Consider the following 20,542-nt stretch of genomic DNA (forward strand, 5'->3'; position numbering starts at 1 on the left):
GGTTCTTCATGAAGGACACAGAACGAAAGGCAATGAAAGGAGAAATGCAGCTGGAATTTGGTCGATATAGATTAAAGATGGCGTATGAACTTTGAGAAAGGGAGACTTTATGATTTCAATTATTTCATAAGAAATATTATTACGATACTTAAATCCAGTCTCGTGTTCCAAGGCATTAAAGCACACCGAAAGACTCTGACAGTTGTTTGCTGCTGCTGGAGTGATATATTTCTATTGACATAAATGGAACGTGAAGCTCCTGTGTAGTTTGACTGATGAAATCTCATCTTCACAATCAAAGCGCATAACAAGCTGATCCCACAGCTGTGGTATAGAGGGAGAAAAGAACGACAGACTCACTTCGTAGCCTTGGGCAGTGCAATATATGTAGGTATATCAAAATAACAATATGTCTAGGTGTATTCATGCACTGCGAGATAAATGCATATCCACAGGCAGGGATTTAGCCACCTCCAGACAGTGCTGTGTTATTGAACACTCTGAAACACATGAAAGCCTCTGGCACTTTCTTGTGATTGACTTTGACTGAGAGTGGGCTATTTTTTTCGTCCAAGCGGCTTGTCTTGAAAGGCCAGGCCTATGGGGGAAATAAAAGAGAGAGAACAAATGTGGCATTTATTGAGATCGATACTTCACTCCAAGAGGCAACACAAAGAACTAGCCGAGCGCAAAGGTCCCATGAATAGTTGTTTTATATCATTGCAGCATGGTGGTGGGAATAAATTCATCTGTTCTTCTGTTAGATTGAACCATGGGAGAGGACAAGCTAAAACAGAAAGCCACAGTGGTGAGTAAATGAGCTTGAGTGATCCTCAAATCCCCAAACACCCAGGCCCTATCCCATCTGAAACGTGGATCTCGTAAAAAGCAATTGTGGCAAAATCATGTTTGAATTCGATTCGACCTGAGTCCCTCACATGTGAGAGAGAGAGAGAGAGAGAGAGAGAGAGAGAGAGAGAGAGAGAGAGAGAGAAAGAGACAAAAACCCCAAAGGGTGGTTAGAAAAGTTTATTTCTGCGCACTCCTTGTCAACAGATTTTTTTCAATGTCATGATTCAAGTCACATCCTCTTTTTCTGAAAGGTATTTTGTGAGACTGATGCAAATAAAACGGAACAGACTGTTCGGAAATGAAAAGTACTGTGTCAAACCAAAAGAAACAATATACAGGACATAAAATTCCACCATAAATACAAGAAAAAAAAGTAACCCGAAACATAACAAACTAAATAAACATTTAATAATCCATCAAATGCAAAACAATAAAGCTTCATTTTTTTTTAGCACAAATGTATCACATCATATTAAGGTCAATCGTTTGTTGTTTTTTTTATTGTCATTTTTTTATGAATTCATTTGTTGTTTTTTTTTCTTTCTTTTTTTTTTTTTTTTACAAATCAATTCAGGTATAAAAATGATCAGTACTGTAGGTATTGGTGACGCTCTGCCCCATCGTACTATGCCTTAAAAGTTTACTGAGGAAACATACAGATGGAAGCTGATGACTTAGCCCTGACAAAAAAAAAAAACGAAACAAAAATTTTTAACCAACGCGCAGCAGATGCTGGCGCTGGAGGCGTGATGTGACATTGCTGTTATGTGAAAAAAAATAAAAAGGTTGGTTTGTGCTTTACAATGACTTTCTGGTCAACCTGTCTCAGTATGGTACAATTCAACAGGACAAAACTAACATGACTCTTGACAGCTTCAGCTTGATTCAGCTGCTTTTGTTAACAAGCAGGACAGCAGGTCTTTATCAGGAACAAATACCTTACCCGTACATACACGAGTACTCAGTACCTCATCAGAAAATATAACACGTGAGGGTTACGTTTGATGCAAAAACATTAAAGTAGCCATTGTTACTCTGATGTTATCATAAATGATGCAGATGAATATTGAGTATTTTGCTGAATTGAAAAATTTAAATTTTTATATTCCAAAAAAGTGAAAAAGAAAAATCTTAGGATCTTATTGATTGACGGATGTGTTTATAAAACATTGCCAGGCATAGCACAGTTGCAATACTACTATTGTACATTTTTCAGCCCTAATTATATCACTGCTGTCAGATCAAAACCTCATAAATCCATTTCACTCCATCATTTACACCCTTTACATTGTTTGAATATTTAGTGACAAATGGACCAGTGGAAATGGCCCAATTTTATTTAAAATAAATAAATAAATAAAAAAATCGTAATAAATTTAAGGATGCTTTTCCCCTTGGTTTTTGAGATGCAAGGTTTTGTTACAACAGCGACAGCATATATTTTTGTGGGCACATAAAATGTGAATGTAAAGGCGACAGCAGTCTGGCTAATAAGCAGGCTAATGGCACTGCTCTCTCTCCCCACTCTCACATCCACTGTTAGAAGCAAGCCATTAAACCGTCGAATTAATGTCAAACCACAAACAACTGCTGTTGCTAATGGGGATATTTCCCAATGTGTTTTCATGCTATTGCAACAGCAGTGGAAAAACTCCAGCTTATTCCTCTCTTGTCATGGTTTTCAGCAAAGTGTTTCCAATGTACGGCCAGAAGTTTCCATGGTATGGCCATATACTCTATTATCAATCAATGCATTTTCTCCATAATGAACACTTCTGAGCCCACATTGCTTACAACTTTGCTGACACGGATGATGACATATATGTAGAGGGACATGAACACAGAAAGGAGGACAGTGTGGGATGAAAGTATGATGGAATAATGATAACCTTACTGTGATCACTTATGAAGTGATATGATTTTTAGAGTGTTGTCTGTACACAATAAAAATGACAAATAATGGAGAGCCTGTAAACAACAACTGGTGTACAGTGACTGTGTAAACAGTATGTTGTTATTTTATTAATTTTTATCTTTATGCTCCAAAAAATGGCTTATCCATACCAATATTTACATTGTATGCATTCCAACTTCCAAACTAGAAGATGATGATACATATTACGTATTGTAAACATTTTCAAGTGTCACAATGGTGTATTTTTGCCGTAGGTCCCACTTCTACCTTGTGTGCGTATTTCTGTCTGTCTTTTGTCTTAACTCTGTCTCGAGCTGTCTCTCCCCCGCTCACACTCTCTCGATTGCTCTTTCTCTCAGATCTAATCACGGCTTAGAGACTGTGTGCAGGTGATTCATCATGTTCAGCAGGGCACAGGGAGACGGAGCAAAGGCTATGACAAGCCTGAGCGATCAGCTCCTGTTTTCCTACCCAACAATCTTATCAAGGGGCTTTTGGAGGAAAGTTTGGGCAATGTGTTTAATGAAGGAGGAAGACCTTTTGACATCTTGTAATGGAACTGAAACACAAAGACTTAAAGTCGGCAAACCAGATCCGGCATCCTTCTATGAACAGCACTCACTTTGAACCAGATCAATCCTTCTTTTCCTCATGGACGGAATGACAAGGAGGGATGTCTGGGACTGGAAGGCTCTCCAAGTTACTTATCAGACAAAATAAGTGGCTTTAGTTTGACACACTGAAACCTTTTAGGCTTGAAACGGGCACACAGCAACAGACCGACTGAAAGGTTCGTCCTCGTCAAAACAAACAACAAGAAAAACAAGGCCTAACGAAAACAATGACATAGTGCAAGTGTCTATCCTTAGCTTCTGCTTTTCTTCAGTCCCGCAAGATGAAGTTTCATACAAAAACTCCCACACAGGCTTCTTATTGCACCAGATAGGCTTCAAAAAATGAGCAAACTTGGTATTAAAAAAGAGATTTGTGCCCCTCCTGCTCTCTCGTCCTGAAGAGTCCAGAGTGGAATCGGTTTGGCTGGAGTTCAGTGGTGGTTAAGAGCACATCGCAGTGCAACACTTCACTCTTTCAGTGTCTCTCTCTCATTCTACTGTCAATGGCGATACAGGAGCAGGGTCTACATGCCGGTGGTGCTGAGGCTCATGCCAGCTGCCTGGCCCATGCAGGGCAGAGTTTGTGCTGCTTTGGGAAAGTCGTGGGCCACCACTCTGCCATTTTCCCCACCACTGCCCATCCGGGTCAAGGTGGAGCCCAGCATCGCTGCGTCAATGATTTGCTGAAAGAACAGATGACAAAAACCTCAGACAAGTGCATAATTAACCGTGTCTGTTTTTAATACAGCTCCACATGAGGGTCTGAAAGCCACAGCTGGACAATATTAGTTCTGGACGATGTCCCTTGCATCCCCAGGTTCTTTGCTATTTTACTTTGATAATAATACAGGGTGATAATATATTAAGATCTGGAAATAAAAACGCAAAGCAAATATATTTCAATTACATTGTAACTGAATTGATGTACTGTCAACAAGTGGTATTATTTAGGGAAGACAACTGTTCCATCATGTAGTGACTATTAACCTCAAAGCACTGAAATGTGTGGGAAACATTACCTGATGCAGTTATAATTAAATAGCCAAAGAGTGCAGATGCTAGATAAGTGCACTTAATAAAGTCACTGCAACTAAGCAGCAAAAGCCTGCAGCACTTAAAGACAACACACTTATGTGTCCTATGTTGCATTAAACCTAATTAGTGTAGATCCACTGGCTCTGGAATATACAGGGCATACAATATGGGCATTTCACTTGAGCTGTAAATTTGTGTCAATGTGGCCAGGCCTGAGAAGTAATTTAGCGCTTTAAGAAATAATAACAAAATAATAAAACAAGTGGGCGCTAGCTGGGAAGCCACTTGCTCTGGCATTAGTTTAACATAATGAAACCCTGTAGGCTTGAAACAGGAGCTAATGATGTGGATGTTGGACTTGTACATCCTTGGCGAATAAATGATTCAAATCCAGCACACTTCAGTGGATTGCCGAAGATTATGTTTCCAGGCCTGATGCAGACTAATTGGCCTGCTAGCAGCAGCGATTTGGGCCTGTGATATTCTAAACATGGCACTTACCATAAGCCAGGAAAAGACACATGTGGATCAAGGCTCTTTGTCACTTAGATTAGACTGGAGAGATGGTATAAATGGCATGTGGCAACAAGCCTGATAACCATAGAGTGAAAGAACCACCTGCTTCTGTAATCATTATGATCCACTAAACAATGGGAGACCAGCAAATTACCAGCAAATGACTTCTAATGCCACTGCCTTCTAGGCTTTGATTCCCTACTCGAACATTCCACCAGTAAGAGCCCTTGGGCTAACAGTGCATTAAACTTCCTCTGTAAAATAATTAGAGTTGTGCATTGTTCTGGATAACAGCATCTTCCGAAATAACATGGATATAAATACTCCAAAATGCATACTGCAGTATTTGAAGAAATGTCTTATTCTTTTTCCAATCAGCTGCCCTAAAACGATATTATGAGTCATTCCTGGTTCCATCACTAAGGGAATGTCAATAAGTTGCTGTATTCTTCGTAATTTCTCTTAAATTATGACTGTAAACCATGTGAAACTAGTTTGTTGCAGGATTAGAAAGAATCTCAGTGGGGAGCTTACTGTATTCCACCCGCCCACAGATACCTCTCCACTGCTAACACCCTCCTGTCTACAGGAAGCAGTCTGGCAGTGTGACAGCAGGCAAACACTCAGAATTCCGGAAAGTACTTTGAAGAGATTGATGGATTGATTTACTACTGAAAAAAATATGGACATGGGGAGAAAGGGAGCTAATCGAATCTAAATTAAATTACTTTAGACAGCACTTGTCGCTTGTAGAGTTTGGAAGAAATTGTTACATCCTATCACTGTTTTTTTATTTTTTTTGGATGGGGAATAATTACATTGTGAAATGTTTCACTTCAAAAGTTAAGGATTTTAATACACTGCCACTACCATTCTGTGGGGGGTTTTATTGGAATACTGCCTTCACTCTGTAAAAGAGAAGCTATTAGAGAAGATGCACTTGGTGAGTGACTGAGAGGTCTGTTAATCATTATATTGCATGTGCTCAGTTATGTAGTGCCTGTAAACTACTGGTGTTGAGGAGCTGTAATCTGCATTAAAAAGGCACATAGTACACATTATTTTATAAACAGCTGATTTATATAAAATAATGTTTCATTATTTTATTTACTTCTAAATTTATTTTAACATGTGACTAGAATTTCACAGAAAATAAAAGTGGTCAAAGATCAAATATATTGTGAAATGTGAAAGTGTAGTATAATATTACTTTACTTGACATACTTACTATGTCATGACAATTAATAAAGCTTACAAATCATTGCGGTTAAAACATATTCAGAAAGAAGGCAAATCAATTTCTGATTTAAAGCAGGTTAACCTGTCATTTCTGAGCGTTCTATTGGACCACTGTGTGTTTTTTACACATTGTGAAGAGGGGCTGGTGTTTTTAAATGATGTTGAAATATTATAGTTTTCTTTAGACAGCGACAAACTGCTAATGTATGAAAGTTACAGCTTGTGTGGCAGTGTGTGCTTTACCTTCATTCTTCGAGACTCAATTCTGGATTTGTAACAAAACTCAACCAATGCCACCAGCATGGCCAGCCCCAGTCCACCAATCAGGATGTAGAACACCCCGGCCACATTACTGAGGCTCAGGGCACTGGTCTTATCCTGTAGAGCCCAGAGCACACAGTGAGATAGATATGTACCACATGAACACATACACAAACATTCTCACACACACACACACATTCAGACAAGTATAGACAAAACCACATTCACAAAAACACAATAAACTTTATATATACAGCTATTAAACACTAAACATACATAAAACAGCTCATTCTTTAAAGCACACATGACATACTAAATCTACATTATAATATAAAGAGCCTTTACCATCTGACAATAGCTCAGTGCTTTAATGTAAAGAGAAACTTAATAAATAAAGACTATAGTGAGTAATAAGATTCATATACTGAACAAGTATAGCTAGAGCTTTCATGCGGACTCATGCACAAGTCACAGGCTGGGATCATCATTCAATCACTCTCAGAAATTTGATCTGAATTTTGCTTTCTGATTAGGGATTCAAATATATACTGTCAGTTCATCACTGGTATCTTTAATGTCTGTACCTCCGATTTATAGCTTAGTTAATCTGTTTTAGACTCATACAGTATGCTTCTATAGGACATCAATTAGGAACAACCAGACATTGTATAAGAACAGATATGTAGGTCACTGTGGTGCCCTGTGAGTACTGTCCCTGTCCCCAGTGGCCATGACATCACATCAGGGTGGGAGCCAGTGGCATGCATGAGTTTAGTGACCGTACTGAGGTCTCATCCAGCGGCATGCACATTGTCTCTGAGACATGGACAAGAATAGACAGCATTTCGGACCTCTGTGAGTGGAGAAGCAATCGAGTGACAGGGATTTCACAGCAATATATTTCTCTCCAAACTGTCATTTACTTGTGTGTAAAAAGATGTGTGGGTCTGGTTTCAATTGCCGTTTAAAAGTTTGGACCATCATTGGTTTGTTCAATGCTTTTAAATATATTCAGCCAATTTGGTAGCAGGAAAATGATATGAAATTAATTGAATATGTAATAGAAGGTATAATTTTAGATGTGTCCAGGCCAAATGATGTTAAATTGTGTTGTTCGGTCTTGTATTTTCCCTAATAATTACTGTTTAAAAAAAGAATCCACGACTGACATGCTATAATGAAATAATCAGGGGTGTTGCCTACATTTCTGCACAAAATAAGCATGTTTTGCCTTTGAGGCAGAAGTTTAAATGCCTTGACACAGCCTATATTTAATATTTAGAGAGAATGTTGATGCTCAGTATTACATCTGCTCCATTTACTGAGGGACACACCCTATATATGAATGACCACTCAGTCAGAGTTAATTAGCAGCAGAGTGTGAATATTTATTGCTTTAGGTCATTTGCGTACTGTAATTGGATTAGGTTAGGGAAAGTAAGTCTGGTTACTCAAACTAAAGCTGTGTGTACGAGGGCTGTGCTTGGGTGAATGGCAGATTGGAGACAGTGCAGACGGTGCTGTACTAGAGGGGATGAGTGGGCCTTTTTTTTTTTTTTTTTTTTTTTTTACAAGGCACTGAGGCTTATTCTCTGAGTGAGGCAAAGCACCAACGTGTGAACTGACCTTTCTTCCGGAGTCCTTGCTTCCACATTCGCCTTTATCGTACCACCATTTGTTTTTCAGTTTGTCTAAGACGGCTTGCTCATTGAGCTTCAACACCGCTAGGTTTACCGGAATTCTTCAACCAGGAAAATAACATAAATAACATTATCCATGTTATCTTATGTTATTCAGCATTTTAAGCAAACATACACCCATAATTATGTACTGTTGTGTTCTACATGTCTACAAGTAGATAAAAGAAAGGGAAAAGAAAACAGCACAATCACAAAGTCTGAAGAAGTAAAGTGTCACTCCCAAAGTGATATGCATTAATACTCCATCTAGCTTTGTTGCCTTGCTCCCTACTGCAAGATGTGTATTACTATATCACTTTGGGTAACCGGCAAGTGGTGGAAACACTCAGATATGCACTGATTTGTCTTGTATTACTCTTTGGTACAATTTGGTTTTATGGCCAATGTATGTATGTTGGCAGATCCAATGAGATTTCAGTTTGAGGAGTTATTTCTGGCTTAAAGGCCTTTAAAAGAGGTTTTATACATGCAGTGCCAGAGTGTTTGGCGTCAGTTGTTGCCGGTTACCCTCCATCGTGGTGGTTACCCGCTGGATAGCTCATACTGGGGCTGACCTTGGAATCACCTCCCCCGCTGCCGCACTCGCCCTTGTCGTACCACCATTTGTTTTTCAATTTGTCCAACAGGCCCTGCTCGTTCAGTTTTAACACTGCCAGGTTTACTGGGTTTCTTGAAATGATAATAAGATAATTGGGGTCAGCGTCAGTGGTGAGAATGGGACGGCGAGGCAGAGGTTTTAGGAAATAAAAAATAATAAAAAAAAGTGAATCAAATCTTGAAAAAGATATTTCAAAGGAAAAGGAAAACAAGGCAAAATAAATAAATACATAAATAAATCGAACTAAAACTGATCTGACTGTGCCTGCTGTTTCTACAAGACTTTTGTAAGTTGTCTTGTGCTGTGTGATGTCATAAAAAATGCAAGTGTGACCAAAGTGTGACAGATTTTACCAAGCATGACATGGACTATTGGGAAGAGGAGAGGGGGAATTAGCAATGCTCTGGGTGTAAGCTCTTTATCATAAGATGGCCTTTTGTCCTGTGGAAACTGACTCCCAGATTAAGTGGGTATGCCTCAGATTAGCCTCGGATAATCTAGCACTATGCCTAAAATGCTCTTACATTGTAACAGGCCGAAAGGAGAGAGGAGTAATACATTCTTAAGGAAATCCCTGGTTCATTGCAGCTTGTGCCAGAGCATTCTTAATGTGCCAGCTCCTCCCTTACCCAGTCTTCATCTGCTCCTGGGAAACCCTCCCACCACACAACAGAGAGTGTGTGCAGCTGAGTAGGAAAGCAAACAGACAGTGTGTCTGCTCTGCTCCTGGCCAATATAGTCTTTCTCAGTAAAACCCATCGAACACTTTCTGAGCTCTGTCCCATCAGAGATGGGTTGATGTCAGAAAGAGGTCAACTCATGGGTGAGTAAAAGAAAGCCAGACTTCATCCATGATCATAATCTCTGAGATACACTGCTTCGTCCGGAAGAGTGAAGGCCATGGCACACTGGCCCAGCACTCCCCAACAAACACCAACACATTATTTGCAGTTAGGTTCATACTCTCACAGTATTAGAACTGTCAAGCCAAATGAACCAATGATCCAACAGATGATCAACAATTGATCTTTCCATCATCCATTATACTCAATTATGCTAAATGTTAATTATACATGATGCATTGAATATGTGTAGAGTTTTAGATTGACTTGACCTCGCTGTTTATGGTGTATATCAGTGCCCTCTGTAACTCATTTAATAACCATGTGGTAGATGTATTCTTTGTATTATTTGCACTGTGAAATCTTAAGATAACATTTCCAAAGGCCACATTTAACCTGTATCATTTCTATACAGCCAAAAAAATACATATCAGGACATTAATAACCTATTAGTTATTAAAGTTGTGTGCTACAGTCTCACAAGGTTTAATGGGATTTCCCTTAGAGCTTTTCCATTTAAAGACTCTTTTTGGGTGGATCATGGACAGAGCAATCACATTCAGGTAAGGCTTAAAAAAACATCTGGATTTACTGGTATTTGTTGGAGAATGTACTCTGGGGCAATGAATTCTGGCCTTAACATGCAGAAAAGAAAGGAGAATGCAACATTTTAGCAAATAAGACATGGTGAAAGGACATGGATGACCATAATGAAAAACACATAAAACACTGCCAATTCTCCTTTCCAGTAAGAAGGATCTTACTGATCTATTCAGTTAAAATTGTTGATTGCTGAAGTTCTAAGCAATTAGGGCCAAAATATCCTGCCATTTTATACCTCAGCATGTGTTAAAGTTTGTTTATTTGTGTTGGGCCCCCTGCCTCTTTATAGAGATACAGAAATCCATGCAAATGTTAATTTGCTCACAGTGGGGTTCATTTAGATTCTGTTTGTATGATATTTCTGAGGTTATGTTCAAAACAAAATCACAGTTCAGTACATGGTTGGAGCAGAGATGGAATGGGATTGGATGGCACTATGGAATTAATTCAGAGAGAATAAATAAAGTACAACAGTGTGACATTTACACATTAAACACATTAACAGCAGTTTAGACAATGAAAACATGAAACTGCATAATGTATCATGAAAAGTGCCTAATCACAGCACTGAAATGAGGACCTGTAAAGAGAGTTTACTCAGAAAATTTCTGTTGAAACTAGGCATTATATTAACAAATGTTCACTTATAACTGCACATAGTTATACACTGAAAAAGTAAAGCATTTAATTAACTTGATGCAAATATGTATATAATGTCTGCATTAATATAATCTATTATAATATAATATAATCTACATAAAATTACTGGGAAAAGTACACAACATTATATGCATTAGTTTCTACAGTGTATATGTCCCTAATGTGACACAGACTAGTATTTCAAATTTCAAGGAGTTGATCAAATTGCTAGGCAGTAAACAGGAAAAATTACTTAAACATAAAATACTCACTGTTTCATCCTGCACTAAGCAATGATTCATCTACTTCCAGTGTAATCTCTCCACCATTCAAAATCAAACTACATTTTCCACAGAACTCTTTGGTGTTCACTAGCAAGTCTGTGTAATTTACCTTAAGGCAGATCCTTTAGGAGTGGCAACTCCATAGCCCTTGGAGTCAAGGTTTCCCCCAACTTTCATGGTGTCGCAGGGTTTACGTTGTTCTATGTACTCATTCATTGTGGACTCCAGCAGGTAGGCGTACTTTCCCTTTGACTTCCTGACTCTCACGACCCCCTCATCAGTGGTCTTCACAAACACTGAGGGATCTGCAGACTTCATGTAGGACCACATCTTCTCAAACACTGCTATCTTTGATCTCTGAGAATCAGAGTAGAGAAAAACAACTCTTTCAGATCTTCAAATCTTCTTTCAGATTTCAGATTAACAGGACATGTTAGTGGCATTCATGCACAGCACTAAATAGCACACTTTAATCAGCGTCTTATTAAATTTAAGAGAGTGAGTTATAAGCCAGTTGCATGACATGCTTCAAATTTATAAAGACCAGTATCAGGAACATGTGAAAATGTCAATATTGTTAAGAAGTAATGTAAGATGAAGACTCACTAATTGATGGACAAAATGAGTTAGGTTTGGACTTCAAGCTGACAAAGACTATGTGGAATGTTTTATCTGGTTCTGAACTGGTGAGGTTTCAAAACATTTCATAAAGCACATTCTCTGTGTCTTCATTTACTGGATTCAGGTCCCTTTCCAATCAGAAGGACTTGAGCCTCTGATGCTTTTGGACTCAGTAATACAGGTATTAAAGATACAGTTAATCTTAAGACTGAACTTTGTTTGCAATGGAAAAGTGATCTTATTTCTTACCCTGAAAAACTCTTTGGTGGACCCTCCATCCAGAGTCCCATAGGCGATCTCAGTCTGCTTGGCCAGGTCTTCAGCGCTCTCTATAGGCGACACCATTCTCTCCACAGTTAGGAAGGCAGCGAGGTTGGCCGTGTAGGAGGAAATAATGATGAGAGTGAAGAACCACCAGACCCCACCTACGATACGCCCAGAGAGGGATCTAAAACAAAGAAACAGTTGAATAAGTTCAAGACTTAGGAAAGATAATTAAAACTTGGCAACAAAAGTGATAAACAAAGCCTAAAAGCTTATCTGAGATATTGTAACTGCTCTGAACAAATGCATCAAGTGTGACTTGTTAGACATGCAATTAACACAACTTGACAGCTGGGTAGATTTGACAAATTTCACAGTTTCTTAGTGTCAGTTGCACCCTGCAGGAATAGTTCCTCTCACCTGCAAAAAAATATACATAAAAGTGGGCTTCACTTTCAGCTGTGGCTTTTAGTTTTGTTTAGTTTTCATTCCATATGATAGTTGTTAAAAGAACCATCTAAACAGAGTTTTTTCATAAGTCAAAGTCAGCATGGATAAAAAAAGTATAACTGAAAAACTGAAGTTGAAAAATGGTCTGTATCTATGTGGAACACAATAATTTAGAAGAGGGGTTCCACACTACTAGCCAGTGGTCCACATTAGGCTCAAGAAGATACACACTTTGGAATAAAATTGTACATAATCCATAAATCGCTTCGGTTTCCTCCCACAGTCCAAAAACACACGTTGCAGGTGGATTGGCGACTCGAAAGTGTCCGTAGGTGTGAGTGTGTGAGTGAATGTGTGTGTGTCTGTGTTGCCCTGTGAAGGACTGGCGTCCCCTCCAGGGTGTATTCCCGCCTTGCGCCCAATGATTCCAGGTAGGCTCTGGACCCCCCGCGACCCTAAATTGGATAAGCGGTTACAGATAATGGATGGATGGATAATCCATAAATCTTCACTGAACTCAACTGGATGTCTTACAGTGTCTTTAGTTTTGCTGCGTTACAGCATTTAAGGATGTTACTGAAGTTATCACATCAGTCAACTGACATTTACAATCAGTTATGCCACAAGAGAGGCATCAGTCCAATTGCTAGCAAACATTACCTGTATACAGTTATGTGCAAAAGTTTGGGCGGACAACAAGAACCACCATTATAAACACAATGCAAGGTAAAGAACAGGGCTGAAGGGTTTTATAAACAAGGCATGGAACAACCATGATTATCGACCATGGGCTGGAAACAAGAGAGAACACCTAGCCAGAGTTAGCCAAGCTTTTGCACACACATTACACTGTAATATAAGGTAAATAGTAGATTTGTGCTTCTCTGACCCTACTCTACTATACTGTATGTACACACTCATTCACCCACTTCAGCTTGTGTCACCTGGACATATATCTCCTCTTCTGTCTTTTTCATTTTTCTTCCCCCAGTCAAAATCTTATTTTCTTTAATACTGTAAAGAGATTCTGTGAATTAAAATGTATAGTTCAAATGTATATATTTTTTCTCCACAATGTACCAAGGTAAGCTGAGACTGAGACATCCCTTCTTTTTTTATACACCTGCTGCTTTTTTTCACTACGAGAGAGCTGAATCAGCTAAAATCCACAAGACTACAAACCCACAATCACAAATTCCACTCATAGAAGCCCTTCACTCCACTTTATCACCCTGGGCCACTAGAACAGAATGAATTCTCTCATATATAAGAGCTGCCTCTGAAAAGGAGAATACTCAAAGAACACTGGGCTCTGAGACACCCCACCAAAGTGTCACAAATTTACCTTTTCATATATTCCCTAAAGTAGAGAGACAATGCTAAAGGTTAAAGGATCAAAGCCATATAAAGCAACTTTTTTATTCCAATAGCATTTTAAATTCTAATAGACTTATATAATAATAACAGACATCTCTCCCTTCTTTCAGAGTTACTGCAGAGCTTATATAATTTACAAACATGTTTTATGTACTGAGTAGCCTCTTCATGCAGGTTCTTGGTGGAGTAGATGCTTGCTTTGTCAAACTGAGACTATATTGGTAACATTTCATATGAATCCTCTATCAATAATGCTTCATAATTGCATCTGTAATATGTAATATTATCTACATAACACTTTATAATGCCTTATTTAATCTTGCGTAATTACGTTTGAACAGTTATGTTACATGAAAGACACTTTATAAAGCAAGAGAGTCATGTTTCATAATACATTATAATATCTAACTTGTAAATGTTAAAAGGATTGTAAGGGCACTATAATACAAATCTAGTCTAGAGGGTTCTTATAATATAATGCCTTACAGAACTTGACTTTATGAAGTTTTATTAAGTGTTACAGATGTTAGTTTAATTACCACATTTTTGGGTGCATCCCAGTGCTGTAGCACACACTAGGAACTTTACGCTAATGCTAATAGTATGGATTTGGCAGGCTAGTGCATTCATATTAACATACTTCTCTGTTCCAAACTAAAAGAAAGAGAAGTTTTATTAGGCTAACAAACATCACTGAAAGCTGCCATCACCAACATCTGATTTGCTCAACCCAAAACTGTTAGCTGTTTTAAATGTAGTAAAACCTCTGCATTTTGTTGCTGTGTGCAAATATCCTGATGCATATTATACATCTGAGATCTGGTTTCAATAAGAAGAGTAATTAACAGGCATAATTAAGCATTTTCCCTCTGCATACCGGGGTTAATACATTCAGAATGCCGTGCAATCAAAGCTTTGTGTTCGTTCACAGTGAACAAGAATGAATGGATAATTTATAGCTCGTCCTTTTTTTTTAAATGAGCCGAAAAGGTCAGAGTTTGGCCTTCCAGAACTATTATATAATTGTCAGATCAGTTATTTGAAGTGGTCATGATTATTTTTCCACTCTTGTTAGATCATAGGCCACATCATAACCAACTAAATACCAGTACATTTTGAAAGAAAGAAAGAAAGAAAGAAAGAAAGAAAGAAAGAAGACAAGGCATTTAATGAAAGGTTCCTGATTTTATAAAAACAACTATATGCCAAAAGATCAGACGTCAGTAATATTTGTTTGCTATTGACATTGTGCTGTGTAATATTTTAAGGCATGTTTAAGATAAATTGTGCCTCACCTTGATGATCAGTGAGAGTAGCTGGTTGCAGTAAGGGGAGTTTATTAGACAGTGCTCCTAATCTGAGTGGTGATGCAAACACCTTGATCACACATTAGCCAGCTGTTGCACAATGAATGACAAGGGGGTCAGACCCAAGATAGCCTGCTTTCCCATAACTTGTCAGATCGGTTGAATGTCCATGTGGATGGTTTGTGCCATGTCTGCAGTAATTATAAACCTCTCGCCCTGAGCCTTCTGCACCTATGGCCCGGTCAGTGGTCAATTGTTTGCCCTTCCTTCAAATACCACTGGCCCAACTAACTAATTAATTTAACCAGGAACACCCCACAAGCACTACAATTTTGGAGATGCTCTAACAAAAACAATATGCCTTTGTCAAAATCTCTTGTCCATGTTCCTGCACCCTAATATTTCCTGTCCCTGCACTGATGGCAGCGTAATGAGATATCAATAATGTTCACCCGTCAGTGGTTTTAATAATGTGACTGATCAGTGTATATTTTAAGCATGGTAGGCTTAATCTGATTTATTCTGACACCAATTTCTGACCGCACAGTAAGAGGTGACAAAAACATTCTCCTTCACTTGTCTCCCTCCAAATCAGATCTGAAAAGTGCTTAGCAAGGATTGTGCTAACATCCAGAGAAATCAAATGTTGTCATCTTTCAAGCTGATATTCCCTTATGTGTTACCATGTACCTATTGGAAAATGTGTTATCACTCTCAGACAGCGTCCTGTGCGAGCATGAGTGCTTATTCATGAGCTTATATACACACACACACAGAACACAGCTAACACAATAAATCTTCACTAGTTGTAAAGATGCTGTACGTGTAGGCAAAAAATAAGGGTCTGTCTTTTATCTGTATCCAAGAGACCTCCTGAGCCTCACAGGGGTTATTCATTATCATATACATTAAGAGCTCACACTGCTCTTACACATCAACACAAGGTGTAAATCATAAAACACCTGAGAAATTTGAGTAGCAGATGATGAAATAGTTTGGGGGCACTAAAAAATTGTGTCAAAACACATGAGACCGGGTTCTGACTGTTTCAGAGGTGACTCACATCTCTTAACGAGAGAGAGAGAGACAGAGAGAGAGAGAGAGAGAGAGAGAGAGAGAGAGAGAGAGATGGAAAAGAGAAAAAGACAAGATGAAACAGCAAGGTAAAAATAGATGAGTATGTTGTTTCGTGCTAAGTAGCTGAAATAAGCCGGCAACCATTTAGGATTTGCATGGACACAAAAAACTGCTGAAATTTGCCAAAGAGAACATCCTCACCCACGGATGTTTCCAAATCCAGAGCCTTATGGCAGTCCAGTCATTTTCTGGAAAAATGCCCCTTTAACAACCCCCAAACCCCTTGAGGACCTCTCCTCCATAATGCAGTGAAAGAGAGAGAGAGAGAGAGAGAGAGAGAGAGAGAGAGCATATGCCAGAGCAGAGCAGATAACAGCAGCCAAAAGGAGCAGAAAGACAATGAGCCATAGCAGCCTCTTTTCCTCTCTCCGCTTCTGACAGCCAAAAGCCTCTATCCGCTCCTCATGTCCCACCCTCGCTGTCTTACACTCTTCAGACCTTCATTCTCTGTCTCCCTCTTGCTCTTTTTTTCAGTCCGTCTGCTGAGAGAATGATTTGAAATCCACTTGTTTCTCCATCCAGCCGATGTGCCAATCACTCAGCAGCCTGCCGCTGACGAGAACAAAAAACTCTACATTTCTCAACATCAGGCTTCTGCAAATGCCAACAAAACCATTACAGAACAGCCACGCTCTACTCTTTTATTCTCAACTAGCTTGTATCTGAACTCCTTTGGATACATCGTTCCCCTGAGGTAAAAAGCTCTGCACTCAGTATTCAGTCAAATTATGATTCCTTAGGGTATTATTCAATGTAGCACACAGTATCAAAATTCATTAAGTCTTTTTTTTTATATATGTGCAGTTCATGGTCATTTTTTAAAAAAAATACTGTAAACACAGAAATTTGTCATGGCGTTTTCACTTTTTTAAAATTTGAACACATAGTTTGTCGTTAATATGAGTTATAACGAATACCAAATTTCAAAAACGGATGTAGTTCAATCACAACATTAATATCATTCATTCATTCATTCATTCATTGTCTGTAACCACTTATCCAGTTCAGGTTCGTGGTGGGTCTGGAGCCTACCTGGAATCATTGGGCACAAGGAAGGAACACACCCTGCAGGGGGCGCCAGTCCTTCACAGGGCAACACCCACTCACTTACACTTCATTTTTATGACTGTGAAAAATTACTGGAGTTTTGTAAGAGATTAGAAAGAGTCACGTAAAAATTAATGAAGACAAAAAATATACATCACAAATAGATGTCAGGGAGAAAACAAGAAAGTTGTGAGCCAAAGTTCCAGTTTACAGAACTACAATATTTAAAAAACCGTTGAGTAGCTTAGCAAGATTCTTCCTTGGAAAGCATAGACGTACATTAAAACATTTGTCAGCACACACAGCTCATTTCACCTAGCAGAGTATCACTGAGCATTATTCTGCTAATGAATTACTGCAATTAATTAATTGGGTAACTAATCCCCTGAATATAGGTCACTCCTATACCACAAGCCCAAAGCTATTTTAACAAGGAACACACACAGGTCTGATTCCACAAAGACACAACAATCACCAGAAACTCAGCTGTTCCATAAACCCTAATCCAGAAGGTGGGGGAAAAAGCATAGACCAACTACCATATGTTGTGTTTTGCTGGATAGTTTTATTGTGCCGAAGGCATAAACATAAAGCAGCTTATATTAGTGTGAAATTCTTGTAACTGATATCTTTTTTCATAAGAGATACAATTCTATATAAAATATTCTCTCATGATTCAGCTCGGTTACCTAAAGAGCTAGGAAGCAGGGTGGGGGAGGAGCCAATCCTTAAGTTTATATATTAGCTAAAATGATTGTGGAAATAGAACACTTTATGTCTAGCCCTCAGCTTAAAAGGGAAATGCCACTGAATTCTACATAATTCAAGTTCAAAAATGTAAACAAAGTTGACAGTCATCCATAAATTCACAAAGAAACTGGCGATAGGATACAAGTCTCTAATGTCTAAGTAAAAAAATAAATATTTATTTACAATACAAAAACGTCAACCCATTAAGTAAAACAAATACATCTTTCTCATCTGTTTTTCTTCTGTTTAATCCATGTAACACTGGCAGTGGCAACAGGGTGAGCAAAGAAGCCCAGGCATTTCTGTGCCCAGCAACATCCTCTAGCCTTTCCTGAGGGATCTCCAGACATTCCAGACCAGCTGACATATACAGTCCCTCCTGCAAGCCCTTTGCTTTCTTGCTTGCCATCCGTACAGCAAAGTAGAGGTGTGAACTATATCAGTTCCATACGGATAATTTCAATCCATTGTTAGGCTGATTCTGGTCTGAAGTTCTGAACCCTGCTTTTGTGAACCAGACCATGTTAAACAGCTTCCCCACTTACACGCAACACTGTGACACCAGACAGCTTAAACTGTGCCTACGGCTACTGTTTGTCGAACTGATCATCTGTTTGTTTCTCTGCTTCCAAGTTGGGATTGCAGTTCTCAAACAGTGGCTGTCTCCTTGCCTTGTAAATGCTATTCGAGGGGCTTATGAGGCTGCTGGCTGTCACATGTCCAGTCCGACTATGGGATCTTCTGCACAGAGTGTACTGATATCTTGGGCTGCACTTCAGGGTGTTTCCCAGCTGGAGAAATGTGAAGCACCTTCTCTGGTTTCTACAGTGTGAACTTTGCAGCTGCAGATGGACTGGCAATGGCTGTGCAGTCTCAGATTGGGGGCTGCTCCTACATCCTATTCATGACATCGTCATTTACCTTTAGCACTGTCACAGTGGAATAGTGGATGACTGCCAGAAATCCTGACCAGATCCCTGAGGATGTACAGCATGTGCCAAGTTATATATATATATATATATATATATATATATATATATATATATATATATATATATACACACTCATATACACACACCATATCAAGTAAGTGACTTTGTTGGCACAGTCGAGATCCACTTTTAGCAACACCCTGCTGATCATCCACTATTCATATAATCACTGTTACATAAGAAACCAGTGGTAACATTGTGGAAATGTCCAGTTAGCTAGGTCAGACATTGGTCCATACTTGGATTTCCACCCACCACATTTTGAATTTTGACAACATTCCTAAAAAAAACCTGAAAGGAAAATGCCAAAAATTCACAAAAACATCCAAATATTGGAAGAAAACAAAAGTTTGGACAAGGTAGAAAAACACTGACATCGCCAAAACTGAAATGTGACAGTTTTCCAAGCAGTTTTCAAGCTGTAAAAGCTTATTTACTCCACTGTAAACCTTCCATACAAAAAAAAAAAAAAAAAAAAAAAACACACAGAAGCCTGAACAAATAAATAGGAAATCCACCTTTATGATATAAAGTGTGTCTTTATCATACCCTCCTGTTTTGCTGGATCTGACATGGTCTGCAGGATATCTTTGGTCTAATCAAGACACTGTTTTACCAAAATAACAAAACCCAAAAATGCCTGGTGCATTGGCACACCCAGGTATTTGGTGGATGCTGTTGGGAGCATGGTCATTTCAGCCCTCATTGTGGGGGCTACTTCTTGTCCTGCCTGGCATTGTTGAACTGCTATAAAGAGACTGCAAATGGCTGTGAAAATGATTCTGGTCCAACCAAGAACCCACTCAAATCTCTCCAGCTCACTGTTTTGATGCCGCCCCTGATCACAGGAGCCAACTTCTGAAGTTTCTTCGCGAAACTGTAGTGGATGAAAACATGGGGTCATTTTGCATTTTTGCTGAAAATTCTTTTTCAGCTGTTCCCCTATGAATATGTCTCAGATTACACTGTGTGCATCTCTCAGGTCCGGAGCTGTTCCGCTGTGAGTATCTCTCAGGTCTGGAGCTGTACCCCTATGAATATGTCTCAGATTACGCTGTGTGTATCTCTCAGGTCCGGAGCTGTTCCGCTGTGAGTATGTCTCAGATTACGCGGTGTGTATCTCTCAGGTCCAGAGCTGTTCCGCTGTGAGTATCTCTCAGGTCTGGAGCTGTTCTGCTGTGAGTATCTCTCAGGTTCGGAGCTGTTCTGCTGTGAGTATCTCTCAGGTCCGGAGCTGTTCCTCTGTGAGTATTTCTCAGGTCTGAAGCTGTTCCGCTGTTAGTATCTCTCAGGTCTGGAGATGTTCCCCTATGAATATGTCTCAGATTATCCTGTGAGTATCTCTCAGGTCCAGAGCTGTTCCTATCTCTCAGGACCGGAGCTGTTCTGCTGTGAGTATCTCTGAGGTCCGGAGCTGTTCCTCTGTGAGTATCTCTCAGGTCCGGAGCTGTTCTTCTGTGAGTATCTCTCAGGTCTGGAGCTGTACCCCTATGAATATG

General features: G+C 39.2%; 1 protein-coding gene across 6 annotated transcripts in view; it reads right to left on the reverse strand.

The window, feature by feature from the left end:
- Positions 1-1,021: 1,021 nt before the first annotated feature.
- Positions 1,022-20,542, reverse strand: part of gria1b (glutamate receptor, ionotropic, AMPA 1b) — an 88,426-nt gene continuing 68,905 nt past the window's right edge. Inside the window, exons 12-16 of one of the 6 annotated variants that reach the window (XM_066645125.1) lie at positions 11,969-12,167; positions 11,208-11,455; positions 8,059-8,173; positions 6,415-6,549; positions 1,022-4,064 (exon numbers count right to left, since the gene is read on the reverse strand). In XM_066645125.1, coding sequence (XP_066501222.1) covers positions 3,906-4,064; positions 6,415-6,549; positions 8,059-8,173; positions 11,208-11,455; positions 11,969-12,167 — 856 coding nt within the window. In that variant the 3' untranslated portion in view covers positions 1,022-3,905. Of the gene's footprint in view, positions 4,065-6,414; positions 6,550-8,058; positions 8,174-8,290; positions 8,802-8,947; positions 10,610-11,207; positions 11,456-11,968; positions 12,168-20,542 lie in introns of those variants that run through there. The other 5 variants (XM_066645124.1, XR_010795431.1, XR_010795432.1 and 2 more) reach the window with 5 other exon arrangements.

Source organism: Hoplias malabaricus, chromosome 15 (genome assembly GCF_029633855.1).
Source record: "Hoplias malabaricus isolate fHopMal1 chromosome 15, fHopMal1.hap1, whole genome shotgun sequence".
In the NCBI taxonomy this organism is placed as follows: domain Eukaryota; kingdom Metazoa; phylum Chordata; class Actinopteri; order Characiformes; family Erythrinidae; genus Hoplias; species Hoplias malabaricus.